At 37.6% G+C, this 21,752-nt stretch overlaps 1 protein-coding gene across 1 annotated transcript in view; it reads left to right on the top strand.

Moving 5' to 3' along the window:
• Nucleotides 1-21,203, top strand: part of LOC126417137 (zinc finger SWIM domain-containing protein 8 homolog) — a 516,142-nt gene extending 494,939 nt beyond the window's left edge. The window contains exons 21-25 of the mRNA XM_050085037.1: nucleotides 4,869-5,204; nucleotides 8,774-9,083; nucleotides 10,213-10,387; nucleotides 13,347-13,496; nucleotides 20,109-21,203. Of these exons, the coding sequence (XP_049940994.1) occupies nucleotides 4,869-5,204; nucleotides 8,774-9,083; nucleotides 10,213-10,387; nucleotides 13,347-13,496; nucleotides 20,109-20,175 (1,038 nt within the window). The 3' untranslated portion in view covers nucleotides 20,176-21,203. The remainder of the gene's footprint in view (nucleotides 1-4,868; nucleotides 5,205-8,773; nucleotides 9,084-10,212; nucleotides 10,388-13,346; nucleotides 13,497-20,108) is intronic.
• The last annotated feature ends 549 nt before the right edge of the window (nucleotides 21,204-21,752 follow it).

Below are 21,752 nucleotides of genomic sequence, written 5' to 3'. Positions count from 1 at the left end.
ATTACATACATAAAACTAAGCACAAAATTAGATCTGGTGTTACATTTTTTAAAACTGAGGACCAATCTTTCTCTTTTATGAAAACACAGATTATACTCATGCATGTTAATGGTAATTAGTTCAAAAATGAAAAAATGAATTTTAAGGAGGCAGATGGCAAAACAAGACTGAAAGTAAAAATATCCCAGCTTGCTTCGTCACAACTGAAACGTATTGTCCACCTCTGCTGTGAGGGCATGAAATGCACGAGACTTTAACTGCATAGTGATGATTGTTTATGAATAATTATGGAAGTTAGAGTAAAGTAGGGAATGAAATATTTCATTGAACTGCCCTCTTCTCTTGAAGATAATAAAAGAGCCACCTTCCTATTTGACAGGCACATCACCAACAGCTGTGTTTTATACTTTTAACACATACACAGTTTAGGAATGAACCCAAGACATTGGGCCAAAATTTGACTGAGCACTCTGTGCTGCAAGAATTCTGCTACAGAATTTCCTTCTAGCAGCAGGACTCGATCCAGCTGCCTCAGGGACAATTAGTTCACCACCACCACCACCACCACCACCACCACCACAAGCTTCCTGCCTCATCTGCAGATGTGTTGTGGAAGATACAAAAACATTTTAAAGAAAAAATGTTTTTGATTGGGGTTAAGAGATGCTTTGATTCTTTTTTATTTATGCATTATTGCTATGAATTTGGATTCAGATAATGGATGCACTGCGGAAGGCAGCCACTGGGAAAATCGGTTGGGAAATTCTCCAGGGTTACAGGAAAGCTGAAGAATGATCCTTTAATTGAAAGTTGTAAGGAAATTGGGGGAGGGCATAGATTTGAGAAAGTCATTATTATTATTGTTGTTGTTGTTGTTGCCTCTCCATCATAGTTCCTTTAAATTTCCTATACTTTCTTCTTTGTAGAAATGGATATATGGAATAAACGAAATTAGAATATCTAAGCCAGGAAGTAAGTTACCATGTCATTCGTTTCTTAGACCTCACTTGCCTCTCGAAAGTTTTTATGGTTTTTTATTCTGAAATCTAGGAGTAAATTCATGATGTATAATTTCTATGACTTAGCTATGCTGCAGTTGTTCCTGTTTTAGTAACCTGAGTAGGTGTTTCTCTTCTGCTGCCAGTTATTGCTAATTGACTTACTATTTGCATTATAAATTAAGTAACTAATGATGACTGGTTTTTTCCACATGACTGACCATTTAGGGTTAAAAATAATGACATGTTTTGATAGCATGTAACTAGTTATTTTATGTAATAATTTTTATGTGGATTCTTGTTATTCATTAATAGATGAGAACACACAATTCTAAAAATTATTTTTATGACTGTAGTGTATGTGTCATTCTTGTACTCAGCTTTGTTACTTGTCTGCTGACACTTATTGTTTATTAACATCTCTTGGACACAAACCTTCTTTAGTTATTTTTGTTGCATGGTGTGTGTGTGTGTGTGTGTGTGTGTGTGTGTGTGTGTGTGTGTGTGTGTGTGTGTGATTGATTGTTTCTTCCCATTTTACTTAGTGTCTTCTTCATGCTTTTTTTCCTTACACAAGCTCGTTGTGATAAATCAGAGTCAGTAGTTTGAAAACGAAACAGAGAAAAGATTTTACTGCATATATGTGGTGGCAGGTGTAATAATAGCTGTTGCTAGTTGTGAAGTATTCAAAATGCTTCTTTCTGACTTGCATGGAAGGAAAAGAGGGAAGGTATAACTTGAAGTGTTTTTATTAAGTACGCTGGTGAGGAGAGGGGGATATAAATCTCAAACATGAGACGATGGACATCCAGCAACAGCATCGAAATAAAAATTTTGCTAAATCATAGATGAGCGATTGACAATCATAAGCAGACTCTGCCACACATGGGGGCAAATACTGATGGAAAAGGAAGACTTGAGGATGAAATTATCTTGTAAACTGAACGAGTTCAGATAATGTGTGGTAGTAAACTAAAAATATTGCTGCCCAAAATAGTACAAAATGAAAAGGAAAGGAGGTTGATCTCAAAGATTGGCAGGTGCTGATACAGATTCACCAAGAAAGTGGTGTGTCATCAGACTTCTACTACTGATTGAGGAATAGGGAGCTAAAAGTTGAAGAAAAAATTGTGGATAGTATGTTATCAGTGACCAACACACAAACTTGCATTTCCTGCCATTTCCATAGTACAATAGAACATTAGAAAATAAAAAAAAATTATATAGACTAAAAATGATTTGCACAGTTACTACAGTCTTCTATTGAATTTGTTATAATAGCAATGCTTTTAGGCAGCTAGTTGGTTACATCACCAGTTAGTTGCATAATTTCAGTAAGTTCCATGGGTTTTCGAACATTAAAATCTTCAAATACTCAAAATGAAACTGAGGCACTGAGTGATTGAAAAGCACACAAACAAGATTGAAAAATATTTAGTAAGCTTTTGGACATGTTTGTCAGGACTGATTGACAATCTCCTCCCTTACCCCTCACATAAAATGTCATGTGTAAGCACTTATAGATCTATGGCTACTTTGTTCTGGGATTGCAGCAGTAGCAGCATCATCGTGATCTGAAAGCTTATCAGAACTTTTTAATCATTCTTATGTGCATGTTGACTGCTTAACATTTTAATTACAGGTTAAATGGTAGTCTTTACTGCTCTCATTATTTGTATTCATTCTGGTATCGCATTAAAACCACAAATAGTGTCCTACATTTTTTGTTAGATGTGAAGTAAAACTGCTTCAGGTCAGCTCTTCGATGTTTTTAGTTTTTAAGTGGCTTGTTGTTCAGCAGAATCACATAAAAAATAAAAGAGGAAATTGTGGGATTCAACCATCTTTGTCAAATGTCAGTTTGTAAGATAAAGCAGTAATTCAGTAGCAGGCACAGTTAGAATGCCAGACTAGACAAGATACCTGATCATGGCTGAAGCAGGTAGTTCCCTTTTTAAATTTTAATAATTTAAATAAAAGGAATTTTAACAATTGAACATCTCCATCACCTCTGATGTCATGCTTTCCAAGATTTGATGATGAGCCTAAATATTATGACCACTTGCTTTATAGCATGTTGCTCCATCTTTGAAACTGAATATTACAGCACATGCGATTAGTAGGGTTTAGACAAATACTGGGTAGGTTTCTGCAGGTAGGTGGCACTAGGTCTCTATAAACAGGTGGAGCAATTGCCATAAATTATAAGCAGTCAGTTGGTGGGTGCAGACCTGGTATCTTATATCATCCCAGCCGTATTCTATCTAGTTCAGACTGGACAAATTTGGTGGACAGGACATCAGCACAAGTTCACTGTCATGCTCCTAAAGTCACTGTGGCACTTTATTGGCCTTCTGACATGGACAGTTATCCTATGGGAAGATTCTGTCGCCATTGAGGAAGAAATCAAGCGTGAAAAGATACAGGTGGTCTGCAATAATGATCACGTAGTCCACAGCTGACACATTGCTTTCGATTACTGCCCCCACTGGCCAATATCTGTGACACAGAGTATGTTTCATGCAGTCATTCGCCTAGATCATGACATACTCTGGCATGACCATTGACCTCATTTGAGAAGCCCATTTCCAAAAGGTACCAAATCCATAAAATCTAGTTTAAGAGGAGAGAGAAAAAAAACTTTTACAACCACATTACCATCAAAATACATTTTGTTATTATATTCCGATAGATGTTGAGACACATTACACAAAGTATGTTTGTTTAATTGTTATTGCATAAATAAAAATGGATTCCATACCTATTGGAAGATGATTTGTTAAGTTTGGTAACTGTTGTTCTGGAGTTCCGGATGGTGATTCACAGTATTCATCTTAGATATCAGATTCCATAATTTAATTAAAAACCCACAATGAATAATGTGCCAGACACCTCTGTAGAACATACAATGTCGTGTAAACAAATATCAGTCACATTGTGTGTGACGTCATTACCGAGAAGAGCAACAATTAGCTGCCAGGATTTGGTACTTCTTGGAAAGGAAATAAGATTGGATTTGGTACTCCTTGCCATGAACAGTAAGTCTTAAGGGAAAATATATAATGGGTATTGTACATTTTGGCATACATAAAAGTTCTTATTACATAGGTAATGGTTCTAAGTAGTGCCGCCACCTATTATCTCATTTAGCAATTTTTCAGATTTGGTACCATTTGGAAACAAGTTTCTCATATAACAACAAAGGTAATGTGTCTGACAGGGCAATACATTTCACATTGATCCATGGTTCAGCTTCAGTTTGTTGTTGTTGTTGTCGTCACCATCAACATGGAAACACATAGGGGGGCCTGGGAACATACAACAGTTATCTGCTGTGGAGCCACATGTTGAACAGTGCACACAGAATGGTGTGCTCCGAAACAGTTACAAGTGCAGTGGTACCATACCCCATTGTCGTATCTACCAGAGATCACCACCTATCCCGCTTTACAGAGCAAGCAGACCTCTGCCCTCACCACAGGATACAGAGGTCGAACAGCTGACACCCTGTTGTCCATTTGTGGTTTCATTGTCCTTCAATCACCTTACATAAAGTCTCATGACAGCGTCACACAAACAGCTGATTAGCTTTTTCTTTTCTAAGTGCTTGTTCCCAGGTACTGTGCCACAGCAGTCTGCCCTTTGTCAAAGTGGCTTACATCACTGGATTCCCCATTTGCAGCCTGTACCGTCACTAGAATGATATACACCATCAATCCCTGGGCTGCTGTTACAGTTACCTTATCACGTCACGTCCCAGTGAGGACACCTGGCAGCATTTGGTCTCACAGCGGAGAGTGGTCATAATGTTTTGGCTCGTCAGTGTGTATACAGACCGGTGCATATGTTTACAGTTTTCTGTATCTGAAGGTAACCAATGGCGGAGCAGCGGTGATGGTAGCGAGTGCGCCACAGCACCAGCACCAGCCACAGCCGCTGCCACATGCGCAGCAGCAACAGCAGCAGCAGGCGCAACACCAGCAACAGGCACAGCACCAACAGCAACAAGCGGCGCAGCCACCTGCCACCCAGGCGCATGGCGTTCAGGTCCTGCTGGCCGGGGCCCCAACGCCAGCCGCAATGGCGGTTGCTGCTGCGCCCCAACAGCCGCAGCAGCAGATGCAGCTGCCACAGCAGCAGCCGGCCATGATGCCCGTGCAGCAAGTCGTCCGACCTGCACCGTCCCCAACGCAGCAGCCTCAGCAGGTTTTTCTGGCATGATATTGTTTCATTTTTTTAAAAATATCTATTAGTTTTAATCATATTTATAGATTGTATGCTTTCACTGTGAGTGAAAAATAAAATGGAGAGTATTAGAGGCAGTGTATGGGTGATGGTACGTTGCTTAGTAATTGTTTGTAATTGGCATACAAGTGCAACTGGTAATGCTGAATTGTGGTACTATGAGGAATGTTTTTTACTTACATGTTTATTTTTTAAAATCTCTCTTTACAGTCCTTCAGTATAGTCTCCCTGCTTCTGTGTGACTGAATCCCAATATCTCAAAAACTCTTTTATTCCATCCAGGACACCACTTCTGTTCATCTGTCGAATGGCTCGGGTAATGGTAGTAGAAAAGTCTCCCAGAGAAAGATCACAACATTCACACATAGGGTTTTTCAACTTTGGGAATACGTTTTGGTGGACTCTTGTCCGGCCTGTAAAGAAGCCGTGGCAACACTTCCCATCTGTATTCACGCAGTTTTTGGGCTACAGCATTGCCAATATGCGGGCGAGCATTGTTGCAGAGAATGAGTGATGTAGTCTCGAGCAACTGAGTTCAGATTTTGTGCATTTTCTGTGCAGGTTTTGCATGAAGTAAGATCATACACTGTTGTGGCACTTGTTCCACATCAGTCATGATGATTCCTTTGTGATCATAAGCAAAAATCATCATTTGCTGGAGCTTTGATATAGAGCGTGTCAAAATTTTTCTGTATCGTGATTTCATCTCCCGTTCAGTGTACCTAATCCATGTTTCATTAATAACGGCAATTTGACACAAGAATCTTTGACCTCCACGGTTGAATTGCTTGAGAAATGTTCCATTATCCAGATGTTTCTGCTTCTCTTCAGCAGTATAACAATGTGGGACCCATCCTGCAGAAATTTTCCTCTTCTTCAAATCATTTGTCAGAGTATTGAATAATGATGTTGAGGGAATTCAGATTGCTTCAAAGAATTCCTCACAAGTCGCACTGTGATCTTCAAGAGTATCTGCCACAAGTTTCACTCTTTGTATATCGACAGATATATATATATATATATATATATATATATATATATATATATATATATATTTATTGTATATTGTATATCGACAGATATATATATATATATATATATATATATATATATATATATATATATATATATATATATATATATATATATATATATATATCTGTCGATATACAAAGAGTGAAACTTGTGGCAGATACTCTTGAAGATCACAGTGCGACTTGTGAGGAATTCTTTGAAGCAATCTGAATTCCCTCAACATCATTATTCAATACTCTGACAAATGATTTGAAGAAGAGGAAAATTTCTGCAGGATGGGTCCCACATTGTTATATATATATATATATATATTTTTTTTTTTTTTTTTTTGCCTTCCGGGTCATGGATTATCATCTATGCTCATATGATCACCACGAAAACAATTAACCTAATGTGAAACTTAAATATGGTTCATTGTAAACTCACTTAAAACTTCACTTAACACACTATGGATATCAGTCATGTTTTTACTGCTTGAAGTTTCAGTCTAGATGTATGACCTGTGGTCTTCATCCAAGAACCTTGCAGGGTCTGTTTCTACCTGTGGCCAATTTTATGTTACAGTAAACAGCAGAAAAAAAAACAAAAACAAAAATGTGTGCTTCTTTGTCAAGCTCCCAATTATGTCTGATGTAATTTTCATTGTTGTTGCATCAAACTGTCTACAGCTATACCAACTAGTGCATTATTTATGAAATGCCCCTCATGTTAAATCAGAGATTTCTGCTTTATTGGGCGGAGAAATGTAACAGTGCACAAGAAAAGAGAGAAAATGTCGAGGGTAGGTATGCAAATGAAAGTCTTTAGTGGTAAGTCGGTGCAGTAAAGTCTCCTGGGATTTGCAGACCACGTCAGTTTGCTGGGTATTCTCAATGTGTTGGAAGATGTACACTCTTATCCCCTCGTCAGGGGAACTGCCAGTGTCTCCAGAGACAGTGGGCAAAACCCCACCATTATTTATCAAATGTATTTTGACTACCTTGTGAATAATGCTGTTCACAGAAACAACTTGCTACACAGTTAATAGACATATGCTGGAAATTGAATGTTAGCTCCTCAGTTAATGCCTAGTCACAACATATTCTTGTGCAAATCTTATGTACATTCATAGGCACAAGCTTGTCTGTTCGATGTAATACTTCTTCTATAATTAAAACGAAAGACCACAAGTCATTAAAAATCATGTGATTTATGGTGGACACACTCGGAAACAAAGTTAATGTTGTCCTGGAACTGAACTTTATATTCTCTCTCTCTCTCTCTCTCTCTCTCTCTCTCTCGCTTTTTATTTTTCATGTTATTTATGGTTTTTATTTTCAGTATTAGTTCATTACTTTCTAAATGGATGTTCCAAGGCTTCTACAAATTGGATTTAACCAACTAAATTCGTATGAAGAACTGAGAACTATAAAAGTATATCATTAAAACTTAATTTTTTCGTAAAGCAGCTTTAAAATGGGTCTTACCTTGAAGTTAGTATTTCCTGAAATATTAAATGGTTATGGGTCCTTCCAAGTGTTAACTTACTTAACTTATAGAAGCCCGTGTACCTACTTCAGCTGTACCCTTCATCGTTTTCAGCTGATTCCATGATACTCTCTAAGTCGTCATAGAATAAATAAAAAGCAAAACATATGCTGCTAGTATCTGTAAGTGAATGATAATGACAGTATTGTGTTAGGCTGCTTTGCATGGGTGCTTTCGCACTTATGTACAAATTATTTTTTCCAGGATGTAGTTTCTTGTTGAAAGCTTCATGTGACTGCTGTGTGGCAAAGTTTTCAAACGCCAGTAACACTGTATATTGTATACCTTATTACTAAATCTGTTTTGTGCATCTGTATGTTTTTATGTAATTTATTTCTTAAATAATGTTGCCATCTTCAGAAGCTTCATTTTACTGCAAATTCAGCATAGCACTTTGTTTGCTGCTGTGCTCTTTTTTTTTCCTTTATTTGTATTGCCTGATGCAACTTTAGGGTATAGGTGGTTATTTTATATGATGTGTATAATACCTGCTGAGACTGCCAACAAGTTATTTCTCTTTCACACATTATTTGACACTATAACCTTCATTATATGCAATCGTACCTGCTGATAAGGCATAAGGAGTTAAAATTGTATACTTGGAAAAATTTAGTAATAACTTTTTTGAAACATTAACACACTTATGGTGCTACAAATGTTACTATTATACTCATATTAAGGAATCATGTAAAAGTTTTATCTAGTTCTTGAATTTGTCAGACTCATTATTGAAAGCATAAAGATATAAAATGTTCTGAATTATGGTTACTCATATTATATACAGTACATAAATGGAAAGAAAAACAATCTTTTTAGCTGTCATATAATTGTAGGCCACTGACAGCTTTATGTTCCTTTATTTATTTATTTGTAATTATTGCTCTCAAACAAATGTTTGGCTCCAACATAGCATTTGTAACAACAGAACTTAGGGTCATTCAGTAAAACAAAAAATGGTGCTCCCATAGGTTCACAGGCAACAACAGCAACAGCAGCAGCAGCAACAACAGCAACAGCAGCAGCAACAGCAGCAACAACAACAACAACAGCAACAGCAGCAACAACAGCAGCAGCAGCAACAGCCTCAACAACAGCCTCAGCAACAACAGTACTCACAGGTGCAGTTGCGCTACCTTTTGGCAGCATACCGGGTGGGTATGCTGGCGCTAGAAACACTAGCACGGCGAGTTCACGATGACCGACCGCAAGCAAAGTATGCTCGCAACCCTCCGTATGGTGAGGATGTCAAGTGGCTGCTTGGTATTGCCAAGAAACTGGGTAAGTTCATCTTGCCATTGAAATTGTTTCAGTATCTCTTGTTCAAAATATGAAAAAAAAACATGTTACAATAATTGTAATCATTGCGTGCATTGTACCATATTTCAGATTCCATTTTTTTAGTTTTCACAATAAGTTGTAAGTTAAGAACAGATACAAATATCAAGTCTCAGTGATTTTTCACAATTTAATTAAAAATGTTCATTACTTCACCTACAAATTATTGTGCACGAGTCTCATTCTATACTACTCGAGAGACAGCAGGGGAGGGGGGGGGGGGGGGGGGAGAGAGAGAGAGAGAGAGAGAGAGAGAGAGAGAGAGAGAGAGAGAGAGAGAGAGACAAAAGTACATGTGCAATGACATAGTTCATGAGGGTGCATGAAATAATACTCCAGTACATGCAGGACAGTAAATAAGAGGATTGTAGTTATGCTGTTTGCACAAAAATTGCACGTTGGGAAAGATTAACAACAGATTTTACCATCTGGTCACGGAAGTAGCTTTAGTCTCTTATTTGATTACTTTAATGCTCACTAAAAATTCAAAGCAAAATTTACGTGTTATCTGTTTGCTGCCGTTTTGTTCTAATGTAGAACATAACAGAATTGTTGTATAAAATAAGTATTGTTTCAGCCAGGAATTTCAGTTGTTGTACTAATTTTCATTGCTGGTATAATTTCTCTGAATAAAGCTTTTCTAAAAACATATTTTCCTGTATGTGTAGTTTCCTAGGACAGGGCAAAAATAATAATTCATCAACAAAATATTATGATAATGGTTTTTTCCCACCACTCCCAGAAACCGCCCATGAAGGATGCTGTTTAAAAGACTACCATATCTCAAAATTTCTTTAGTTGCCCCAAATATGTAATTGAATTGGACAGTCATGTTTACTGTGTCTTCAGCTATACTTTATTTCATTTCACTTGGGGTGGGCGGGCAGCAAAAGCACAGTTGACGCTTACGGAATTCTGCATTCCTGTGTTTGTATTACTGAGAAAGGAATTAGCTAATCCTACCTATCTCCTCTTTTCATGATTTCCGTGGAAACAGTAATTTTTCCAGTATACTTAAGTCTTGCTTCATTGTTACAGACTTTATTCTGAGTATTATTTCTGTCTGTTTCAGGAACACAATACTTACACCAGTTTTGTATATGTGCCGTGAATAGTATTGTCAGTCCATTTGTACTGCACGATGTGGCCTTGGAGGCTGCACATTATCTTGCTCGTAACAACCCGAGCCTCATAATGCAGCATTTACGTTCTGCACTTACTCCGCTTGTCCAGAAGTGCCAACAGATGTAAGTACTTGTTAAGTTGTTAACTCCTAATATATCTGTGTAGACTTTCCTTTTATAGCAATTGTTAAGTACATTTGTGACAGCTGAGGTGCCTCATAAAAGCTGTGGATACGACTGGTTCTGTTAATTAGGTGATATCAATTACCGGAGTGTACACACTATTTGATAAAACGTATCCAGATATCCCTATGCAATGCAAAATCGAGCACTAAATGTCAGGAGAGACAGTCACACTGTGGAGGGCTGTGTTTTCTGTACAGGAGCAGTAACAGTAGACTGGGTCAGTCATGTGAACACACAGCCTTCAAACATGACTAGTCATTGGATGTCACCTGAGTAAGAAATCCATCAGGGACATTTCAACCCTTCTAAAGCTGCCAAGTCAACTATTGGTGAAGTGATTGTGAAGTGAAAATGCAAAGGAACAGCCACAGCTAAACCAAGACATGTCAGTTCTCCTCTAATAACATCAGGAACAATCAAGCATTGCAGAGGATGGTTATAAAAAAAGGGATTGAAATCTTTGGAATAATTCACATGTGATTTCCAAAGTGCTATGAGCAGTCCAGCTAGCACATTGGCTGTGCATAGGGAGCTAAAAAGATTGATTTGCAATTGTCGAGCAACACCGTACAGGCCATACATTTCTGTAGTCAATGCTAAACGATGCTCAAAATAGTGTAAACAGTGAATGATTGGAAACAAGTGAATTGGAGTGGTGAATCACGCTATACAGGTACTGTGGCAATCCGATGGAAGGGTTTTGAATTGATGAATTCATGGAGAACGTTACCTGCTATCATGTGCAGCATCAACACCGAAGTATAGAGGTGGTGGTGTTGCGGTATGGAGGTGTCTTTTATGCTTAGGGTGTGTTCCTCTTATTGTGCTAAAGAACAGGCTAAATGCGGAAGGATATGAACGTATTTTACAACATCATGTACTGTGTACAGTAAAGGAATATTTTGGAAACGATAATTGTATGTATGTACCTTGTCACTGAGGCACTGGTTTGTGGACAATAACAATCCTAAAATGGACTGACCTGCCCAGAGGCCCGACCTAAACCCTATGCAACACGTTTCGGATGAGTTATGGCCGTGGCGATATGATAAGGGGAGATGGTGCTAAAGTTTTACACTGTATGTTCCTTTGAAGCCAGTATCACCCCGTTAGATGCGTCAGAAATGAGCAGAGTACTGTTTACAATTGCTGCTTCATGTGCATATGGCAGTTGCTTAAAATAGAAAGTGTTACAGTGCTTTCACGAATAGCACACTATCAGGAAGGCATTTTCAAAAGTTTTTCTGGTCTTAAATGCATGTTTGATCCAGTAAAATTGTACATTTTGCATATTAATATAACTTCCTTTTTGTTATACATTGTGAATAATCAAGAAGAAAGGTATGTGACACAAAAGGGCTGCTTTTGTATTCCAACTTTTTCTTTAATATGGACTAATGAAACTGAAGATCGGTCTATGTCGTCTTCCTGGAAATGCTGAGAATGTGTTTTGCTGTGTTTTGTCAATTTCCATTCTTTCCGTCTCACAGCATTCACCCATGGTGGGGGTCATCTAGTGGGTAAGTTTAAATTGCAATTGCACCTTTGATAATGGATGATTTTTGTAAGTAATTTTTGAAAAGTCTCATATTTTTTGCCCCCTAGCTTTTGCACTGCTTTCAATCCCAAAGTTCTAAAAGCTAGTAGTGATCTGTTGGCTGTGTAAGGAATGTGCCCTTATTTTTACCCCCATTTCTGGAAAATCTTAATGAATTCAGAATGAAATATTTACTGTCTCATTACCAGTCCTGTGATCTACTTCCATAACCCTCTGTCAGTCATAGCTGTTCACATTGGTACATGTTGAAATTTGCTGTAAATTATTTGTTGACAATTAGCAGTACTGGTGCCTTATCACTAGTAGCTTCCCTTCTCTGAACGATTTCATTGTTGTGTGTTGGTATCAACATGACTGCTCAGTTGTTGAGGTATAAGCTGATTGCTCGGTTTGATACACAGCACCCATTCGCGTTTCATTTGAACGGTTTATTTCTTTGGTAGTCAACATAATTGAATAAGTCATAAAAAGTTAATTTAGAATGTAAAATGCACTTATTTTCTTTTGGATCGTTTACTCATCTGTTCTGGCTGTTTGAGTATAAAGTATCAAAGGGATACATTGCAGCTGATCACATTTTATAGAAACTTTATAAGTATGATGTACTTGACCATCGCAGGCTCTGTAGGGATGTATAACTGCCTCGAACCAAATCATGTTGAAGAAATCCAAAATACATTCTAGGATGAAATTTTCACTCTACAGTGGAGTGTGCGCTGATATGAAACTTCCTGGCAGATTAAAACTGTGTGCCGGACCGAGACTCAAACTCGGGAGCTTTGCCTTTCGCGGGCAAGTGCTCTACCAACTGAGCTACCCAAGCACGACTCACGCCCCGTCCTCACAGCTCTACTTCTGCCATTACCTCTTCTCCTACCTTCCAAACTTTACAGAAGCTCTCCTGCGAACCTTGCAGAACTAGCACTCCTGAAAGAAAGGATATGCGGAGACATGGCTTAGCTACAGCCTGGGGGATGTTTCTAGAATGGAATTTTCACACTACAGCGGAGTGTGCGCTGATATGAAACTTCCTGGCAGATTAAAACTGAGTGCCGGACCGAGACTCGAACTCGGGACCTTTGCCTTTCGCGGGCAAGTGCTCTACCAACTGAGCTACCCAAGCACGACTCACGCCCCGTCCTCACAGCTTTATTTCTGGCAGTATCTCGTCTCCTACCTTCCAAACTTTACAGAAGCTTTACTCATGGGGCGTATTCACAGGCAAGAAAGTAATGTAGCAGATTTGCACAGTGTGTTGTGAACATTGCCAGTAATCTGTAAGTATCTGAAGGCTTGAAAATCGCTAGCAATGTGAGTATAAATACCTCTCTTTTACAGGTATATTCAATGCATGCATCAGAAACTTTATCATCTGACCGCAAGTGACTATGAAGATTTTGTTAATATTGTTTGCTCTGCAAGAGCTGCATTCCAGATTACACCTGATGGCAATACTCAGTTTAAAGAGTGGTTGCAGTCAATACGAAGGTATGTTTTAAACCGTATCCATGCTTTTTCAGATATATAAACGTGAAATAAGTAGATCATCAGCATTCATAGTATAATGATATATAGGTACTTAAACTAGAACTGAAACATGATAGCTCAGCTTATGAACTTTTGTTGTTCTTTAGAACAAGCGGACACATATATACCAACACAGCTACATTGTCTTGGCACAGCAAGCCAATTAGCTCTGAATGAGAATGAAAACTCAAAAGTTGATTAATCGTGTCCCAGTTACTGTTTATTTGTGAATTTGAAGCTCAGTGCCTCTGTCTGGCGAGTGGTTATGTTTGCCCATTCTATTGCACAAAGGATTTTACAGTATCATGTTAATTTTTGGATGTATGTTTTGTTATTTGGTCTTACCATGGTTGTTGATCGCAGTGTCTTAATAATATGTAAAACTTACCAATTGATTTGTGAAAACAGTACATTTTATGAGTGGAAATATGCTGACAATTTATATTGCAGATCTGTACTTGGGTTTAAACTAACTTAATGTTTTTGAACTGTTCTTTTTTCTTAGTCAGTGTTTGTGATTAATTAGTGTAGTGGTTGAATATTTTTATGGCTGCATAATCTGCTTCTTTTTGCAGCAGAACTTGATTAAATTTTGAATAGCAGAGGTAATTGTTATTCATAGAATTATATTTAGAAACACCTCTTCTTTTTAAATTGTAATCTGTTATCATTAAAAAATTTCATAAAGTAGTAAATATAAATTCTCTCTCTCTCTCTCTCTCTCTCTCTCTGTCCGTGTGTGTGTGTGTGTGTGTGTGTGTGTGTGTGTGTGTGTGTGTGTGGTTTTTTTTTTTTTTAGAGGGAGAGGGGGTTCATAAGGTAGTTCACTGTGGACTCCGAACTGGCATTAATTAATGGAAGAATGCAAAGAGGCCCTACTTTTGATACTTCAATCTCCAGGATTTTACTGTAGACATACTGATTTTATACATAAAATGTGTTCACAATTGTGAATATGGATAACCATCTGCTGTATAATGGAATGATGACAATGAAAACTTGTACTGGACATAGGTTCAAACCCAAATTTCCCACTTATCCCAAGCGGTTTCCTTACACTTAGACTATCCGAGCCTGACTCATGGCCAGACCCAAACTTCCCACATGCTGTCAACCAAGTGTCTACACCCTACACTCTTATGTCCATTATGTGTATTGGGAATATGGGAATATACATTATGGATGTATGAACTTAGGTTATAGACACATAGTTGATGACATGTAGAAGTTTGGGTCTGGCAATGAGTTGTGCTTGAATAGTGTAAAGGTAAGGCAGCTGCTTGTGGTAAGTGGGAATTTTGGGCTAGGCTTCGTCCAGCGTAATTTTTTGTTTTCATCATTCCCTTATACAGCTGATGATTGTCCCTACTCACAACTGTGAAAACATTTTATGTTTTTTATTGTAGCTGCTGCAGTGTCTGTTTCTTCAGACATGCATGCATATCAAAAAGGACATGCATCATACTTCTTGACAAAGCAGGCACTGCAGTGTCGTATCCTAGCTTTAAGTCTGTGTGGCACACAGGGTTTGTGTGTGAAGGAGGTTTGTTTCTGTTGAATTTGTTAGTGTAAACATAATGTAGTTAAGTGTTACTAACTGTTGTTATTATGGAAAAGCCAAAATGTGGCTTTATTATTGTTGATACATTCACAATAAAAGCTTCTGTAATTTGCATGATTAATCATTAACCATAATTTGTCTCTGAAATGAAGAATGTGACGGTCAGTTGGGGGGGGGGGGGGGGGTGGTCACTTACTGGATGAAACTTCACACTAGTTAAGGCACTGCTTGCTCACTCCTATCAGGTTAACCTTCTATGAGCTTTTTCTTACGGTATTGGAAATCCCGTGTGGCTAGGGCCTCCCGTCGAGTAGGAGTACGTGGTACTTGCAGAGCAGATAGGGAAGATCTCAGAATAGGGGCACTTGTACCCAAGAACTATATTGAAACATATCACCGTGTAATAGGCATTTTATGTAGCCTGTGAGAACATCTAAAGTTTGTTTTTATAAAGCTAAAGAAACTATCTCTCTCTCTCTCTCTCTCTCTCTCTCTCTCTCTCTCTCTCTCTCTCTCTCTCTCTCTCTTTCTTTCCAGGCCTGATTTACCGAAATATGACCACTGTTACAGTGGCTAATTTGAGGCATGACTCAGGGGATCTGCATATGCAAAAGTTCACAGGGATAGTTGTGGGATGCACCAGCTTTCCCAGGAGAAATGGGCTGAGAACAATTCTGTCTTCCATGGACTCATATGGCAATAAGAGGGAGAGTGTCTATTGTGGAACGGAAGCTACTGTACAGTCTGTGATCAGAGGTGTGGTGTTGAATGCCAACTGAGAGGATGAACACAGACTTGGGGAAGGTGTATTTCATGAATGAGTAATTGATGTATTCATATAATTAAGTTGTTGTGCTTCAAATAATATTGATGTCTGGTAATAGTAATTAGATCAGACAGTCTGGGTATTCCAAGAAGCGCTCCCACTTATGTGGCCCATACCAAGGTTCTTCGAAAGCGAGTACCTAGTCTGATTCCTGTGGTTGAAATTTTTGTGTTTTCGTCAGTTTGGACTTGTATGTAAAATACTTTTTAGTCAACATGAAGATGACAGTGATTACAAGGAATGACTTTTAGAATGTGTATTGGAGGACTAGGCAAATGAAGTGCACAGGAGCAAAGGGGCACTCGTATCAAAGTAGTGGTATAAAGTGTAGTAAACATGGGGTCTGAAATGCGTACTTTAAGAGCTGTAAGCATGTGTTAGGTAGAAGAGATGTGTTTCTCACTAGCAAAAATGTACAAGTGCTCTTAGCTCTTAAGGTATGCATTGTAGAGCCCAGGTTTACTAGACTTTTTTCCCTTGTTTTGTGTAAGGAACCTGTCCTTAAAGATTGTCAGCATTTTCTGGTATGTATTTCACTCTAGTAGGCAGTTAAATATTTCTGGTAGTGATGCAGTATTCATTTGCAACTTTGCTGCCAGTCATTACGCAAAGAAAAATCACCAAATAGTGATACGTTTTCAGAAGTTACTTTATTTAATTATTTTATTTAAATGATCAGTTTTGATATCTCATTAATGTGCCCCATGTATAAAGAATCAGATAAACTGATGCCTAACTGGATCCATCAATACCTGGATTTTTTTTGTGAAGTGCTTACTCCAGAGACTTGACAGGTTGTTCTTAAGTCTTAAGAAAAAAACACACAATTATCTGAATGAATCTGATGAAATCGGGACATTTAATATCAGAACATTTAATAAACTGAACAAATTTTCCATTCCAACATCAAGAAGACGACTTCAGTCCATAAATGCCTTTGTTTAATTTGGAGACTAAATTTGCATTTTCACTAAAGAAACCTTCAGGCTGTGTTTCATGAATATATCTGTGTAAAAATCACCCTTGAGAAAAAAAGTTTTCACATCAAACTTCTTCATATCTCTATCGTACACCCCTGCCAAAAGCAAAAGGTTAAGGAGTGATTCGTACTGTACAACAAGTGAAAGTTTCCTCCCTAATTAAGTCCAGATTTCTGAGAACAACCTTTTGCACATAACCTAACTTCATAACTCATTATGGTACTGTCTGGTTTCTGTTTAATCTTGTAAAACCAACAGCTTAGTGATCTGGAAGTAGATCCACTAAATCCCAGTACATGAGTAATTTTCCTGGAGCACAGGCACGAGTCTGAAAACTTGATCTAAATCCCTTCATGAAGTTTACCATACTGACGTGATTCACAGAGGAATTTACTTAGAGCCGTTTGTAGAATCAAACCACAGTCAGCCATTTTCATCAAATTTTTGAAATTTGGATGTCCCAAATTCAGAAAAGAGCTAATTTAGATGATGAACAATTTGCTTGTTCCACATTTTTCATACAAAATAACATTCTGTAACATTTATTTTCAGCTTTTACACCACTTGTCACTAGCCTCTCACGAAATACCTCAATCTTATTATTGTTAAATGTGACTTCTAAATGTTTACTGGTTACTGCTCCCACTGGAAAGAAAAGGGTTCATACAGTATACCCTACAGTGTACAAAGTTCCCATACACCATTGACTAGTGCATTTAATGTAACTGGCCAATACCTACGGCATAGACAGCTGAGTTATCTCATACCTGAATAGGAACTTCGAACTTTCCTAGTGATTTAAGCAGTAAAAATCATTCCTTGTGTAAGGTCAAGTGTTTTAATGCAGCACTATCAGTAAGCCAAAATGTTCCTAATTTATGCACTCAGAGCGTAATGTTTAGGCTCTTGACCTTCTCTTGACAATTTCATCTGTCTTTCCTTACACTCAACCTTATAATGATCTTTTTATGACAATAATAGCATTTGATACTCTTCTTATTCACAGAATTTCTGCTTAAATTGCTTTGTAAATACTGACCCTGACCTTTATGCTTTTTGTGATTTCCATTACCAGCAGCAAATGTAGTTGCTGTTTTTTCAGTTTGTGGCAAACCTTATTCTTCTTTCAGTAATCTTCCTGTTAAATTTTTGAAAGTCTGCTTGTTTTCACCACACAAATTCCAAGCTGCAACAAACAAACCATATGTTGCTGGAAGCCCACCTAAAACTTTGGTGTTCTTGTTTGCATCTCCCACTGGTTCACCAACATCTGCAAGAGAATGTGGTAATGCTTCACCTTTACTAATATATTGCACATCAGTATTACAGAGTGACATGTTATAATTAAAGAACTGTTATTTCAATGCTACTTTATTTATTGCAGATCACTGCTCGTGAATTGTCTTAAGCCGATGCTAAATACCATTTGCTATAGCACACAACATGACAGTTTGCAGCTGTTCAAATTCTGTATCAGGTTAAATAAAAAGCATTGCTTTTGTATTAAGTTTATCTCACAAATTTTGTGCATCTGTACCTTCAACTGGCCTTACTTTACTTCCATCAAGGATGTTGAGCAATTTCTCAGTGTGAAAGATAACTTCCACAATTGAAAATCATTTCCATCAAATTGCTGGATACTGAAAAGCTTCGTACAATTCATCTTTTACCTTCTCACTTTCCAGGTAAAACCCTTGATGTAATTGAACACAATTTGGAGACTTGATTGACAGGAAGAAAATAAAAACATTGCCCCAGTAAATTAACATTTTTTCTGGGCCCATATACTGTTGGGCCGGCTGTAATTACAATATAACAGCATATAATGAATGAGCTTTATTTCTTGCATAAAACAAAAGGATTTAAAACAGAAGACACTACGAATGTATGCAAAGGGATAAAAGACAATGTGCTTGGCAGAAGCTGCAAAGATAATAGAACATCAGCCGTATAAAGACATTGTACTTGTACACAGACATGCAGAAGTAATCAGCACAACAAGCTATACTACCCAATAAAAGTCAGTAGAAAAGTCTTGATTCACCTAGAAGAATTTTCCTGCAAATAGCTTCAGGCCCGTATTTTCATTGACAATTAAAACAAAACAAAAATCCACTTTTTCAAAATTACTTCAACTTCAGTTACAATCCATTCACTGTTTATTTTATTTAGGTACAGTTTTCCCAATTGACCTCATTTTTTTAAAAGAATTTTCATTGTTTTTTTTTCAGTACTTGAAAGTCATTATAAAGATGGCAGAATATTTTTATGTTTGTATAATTTGCTGGCAATCTTTAGACTCAAAATTTCCTTATACTTCACAAGGTGCTCATGAAGTAACTGTAAAAGTTCCAAAACTTTAGATTTTACTATGTTCTTTCCAATTTTGTTTCACAACTTAGTTCCAGTCATATGTATTTTGGCAGTGAGTTAGCAGATGTTTGCAAGATTTCTTATATTACGCTTTAACAAACGGAATGTTCACTTGTGGAAACAGTAAATTTAAAAGGAGATGGATGCCTGGCCAGTACTTAAATAAGGCATGAGAGGGAGGTGGGGGAGGGAGCAGAAACAGTACCTTAGTAAGTACATTCTTGCCAGTGTCTATCCAGAGATTATAAAAGGACTTAGTGAGAAGTAAATACTGATTGAAAAATGGGATAAATAGTGCAAGAAGCAACATAAAAAAGAAAACAGATAAAAACCAAAGAGAGAGATGGGTAATATGTGAGACAAATGTAATCAAAGAAATTCTCATTCTCCTTTTCCAGTTTTGGCTTAATGGACTGCACTATTCATTTTGTTTCTGAGTTCATTTTTACTGAGCTTTTATTACTCTTCCGCTTGTCATATTGGCAGTGCTTGGAATTTCATGTCACAAAGGCAAGTACTGACAACCTTTGTTTTTCCTTCTGATATTTAGGTTTTATGTTAATTTTTATTGAAATGTCTAAAGAACTGCATGAATTTGATTTTGGGCATGCAGCTCTGCAAAATCCATCTATTCCACTGCATATCTTCTGGCCATCAATGTAATGAATCACAGTACAGTCTCCGGTCTCACTCCGAGGGTTGTTGGGAGATGTATAACTGGAGTATCAGTGGAAGAGATAGTATTTTCATGAAGTTTGACCAAAATTGGCAGATTGTTGATTTCACTGTAAAAATCTGAAAATAAACAATAATCTGATGTTTATTTCTTTCAGGTCTAAATCTTGTAAGAAAGACCTGTGGGCACAGATCAATGCTGCATTGCAAGCCAACAGCAAATGACAAAGGCCAGACCTAGGTGCCCACTATTCTTCTAGCAGCAGTCCCAGGAGTGGAAGCCCACAGTGTTCTGCCGTACTGCAGCTTGAGGCGTCCCCTCGGGACATGTTTCCCTCTGTGATTTCAAATGCCACTCTCACTCAGGATGTAAATGGTAATGCTACCATTATTACGGGCACTGGTGGTGCTTTGCATCGATTCCCTGGTATGGGAATCACACTCACCGTGGGAGAAGGGTTTGCAGTGCGGTGGGATAATGGGCGTTTCTGTGTTACCGAGAATGGGACACCGAGAGAACGGCAAATCTTGTGGAATGAGGAATGTGGCAGATAATTGTGTAAAAGTCTGTACTAGTTGATTTTCTAGTTGCTCTTTGAACAAATTTGCCAATTCTTTGGACAAATGTGCAGTTCCTTTCCTTTCTTGTAATTTCTTTTTACAAACTGCGATGTAACTGTGTAGAAATCATGTTGAATGATTTAGTGATTAATTTTTATCTCTTTTGTAGCTGTGTGTGGAGACAAAAGATAAAGAGAAATGTCTGACTTTTTGAAGTCATTAAGGAAAGCTTTTCAGTAGTGAAGTTTTGTGGTGTCGTGCATGTATATGATATAATACAACCTAATTTTGTTGAGCTAAGAAATTAAAATCATATTGTGTTTTTTTTCTTTTTTTCATTGTGTGTTCTCTCTTCATTAGACTTAACTGTAATTTCTACATTAAGAATTCATTTCAGTCTTTGCATTAGGACACTGTCAATTAAGAACTCAGTACTTTAGTGAAAATTACATTTGAATTTATTTCTGGAATTTGTGTGTTAATTGATACCACGTGAGAATTTCTCAGCCTTACAGAACTGTTTCCTTCTCATTCTCCATTCATTCCTTTTCCTCCTCTTTCCCTTTTCCATGTGCACTTTCGTGAAATGTTATCCCCCCTCCCCCAAGTCTTTGTTGTTCCTGGCAGTTGTGTTCAGACTCATTCACTCTCAGTAAATAATGGGAAGTTCATATTTCATTTGTAAGTGTTCAGCATTTAGAACAGCTCTAGTTATCTTCATTCTGCATGTCTTTCTCATGGTAAATTGTCTGTCAGATTGCTATTTCTAAATGAGTTTCTTATCCATTTGTAATGTCTATTCTTGTAGTGAGTCAGTCCTACCAAATTTGTTGTTGAGGGCAGCAGTTTCATTAGAGTTGAACTAGATATCTACTCTTGATAATTTTATAAAACTGTAACAGACATACAAAACATCGTATTGCAACACCAAGCATAGAAAAAGGTACAAAATGAAATGATTGATATTTCAACAATGCAGTTTTCATTTACGTGCAGCAGTGAATTATTCTTTGCATTTATTCTTCATCCTTGTCATACAAAAAAAAGTATGTCTGATGTTCCTAAGTGCAGAATACATTACCCATTTGAGTTATTGGTGACACAAATGTCACTGGAGATCCTTGTGTGTGTGTGTGTGTGTGTGTGTGTGTGTGTGTGTGTGTGTGTGTGTGTGTGTTTTTTTCTCATATCTGTCATATCATCTACAGTTCAGAAGTAAAATTTTACAGGCTGTAAATCTT

This window comes from Schistocerca serialis, chromosome 1 (genome assembly GCF_023864345.2).
Source record: "Schistocerca serialis cubense isolate TAMUIC-IGC-003099 chromosome 1, iqSchSeri2.2, whole genome shotgun sequence".
In the NCBI taxonomy this organism is placed as follows: Eukaryota; Metazoa; Arthropoda; class Insecta; order Orthoptera; family Acrididae; genus Schistocerca; species Schistocerca serialis.
This window is presented reverse-complemented; position numbering and strand designations above follow the sequence as displayed.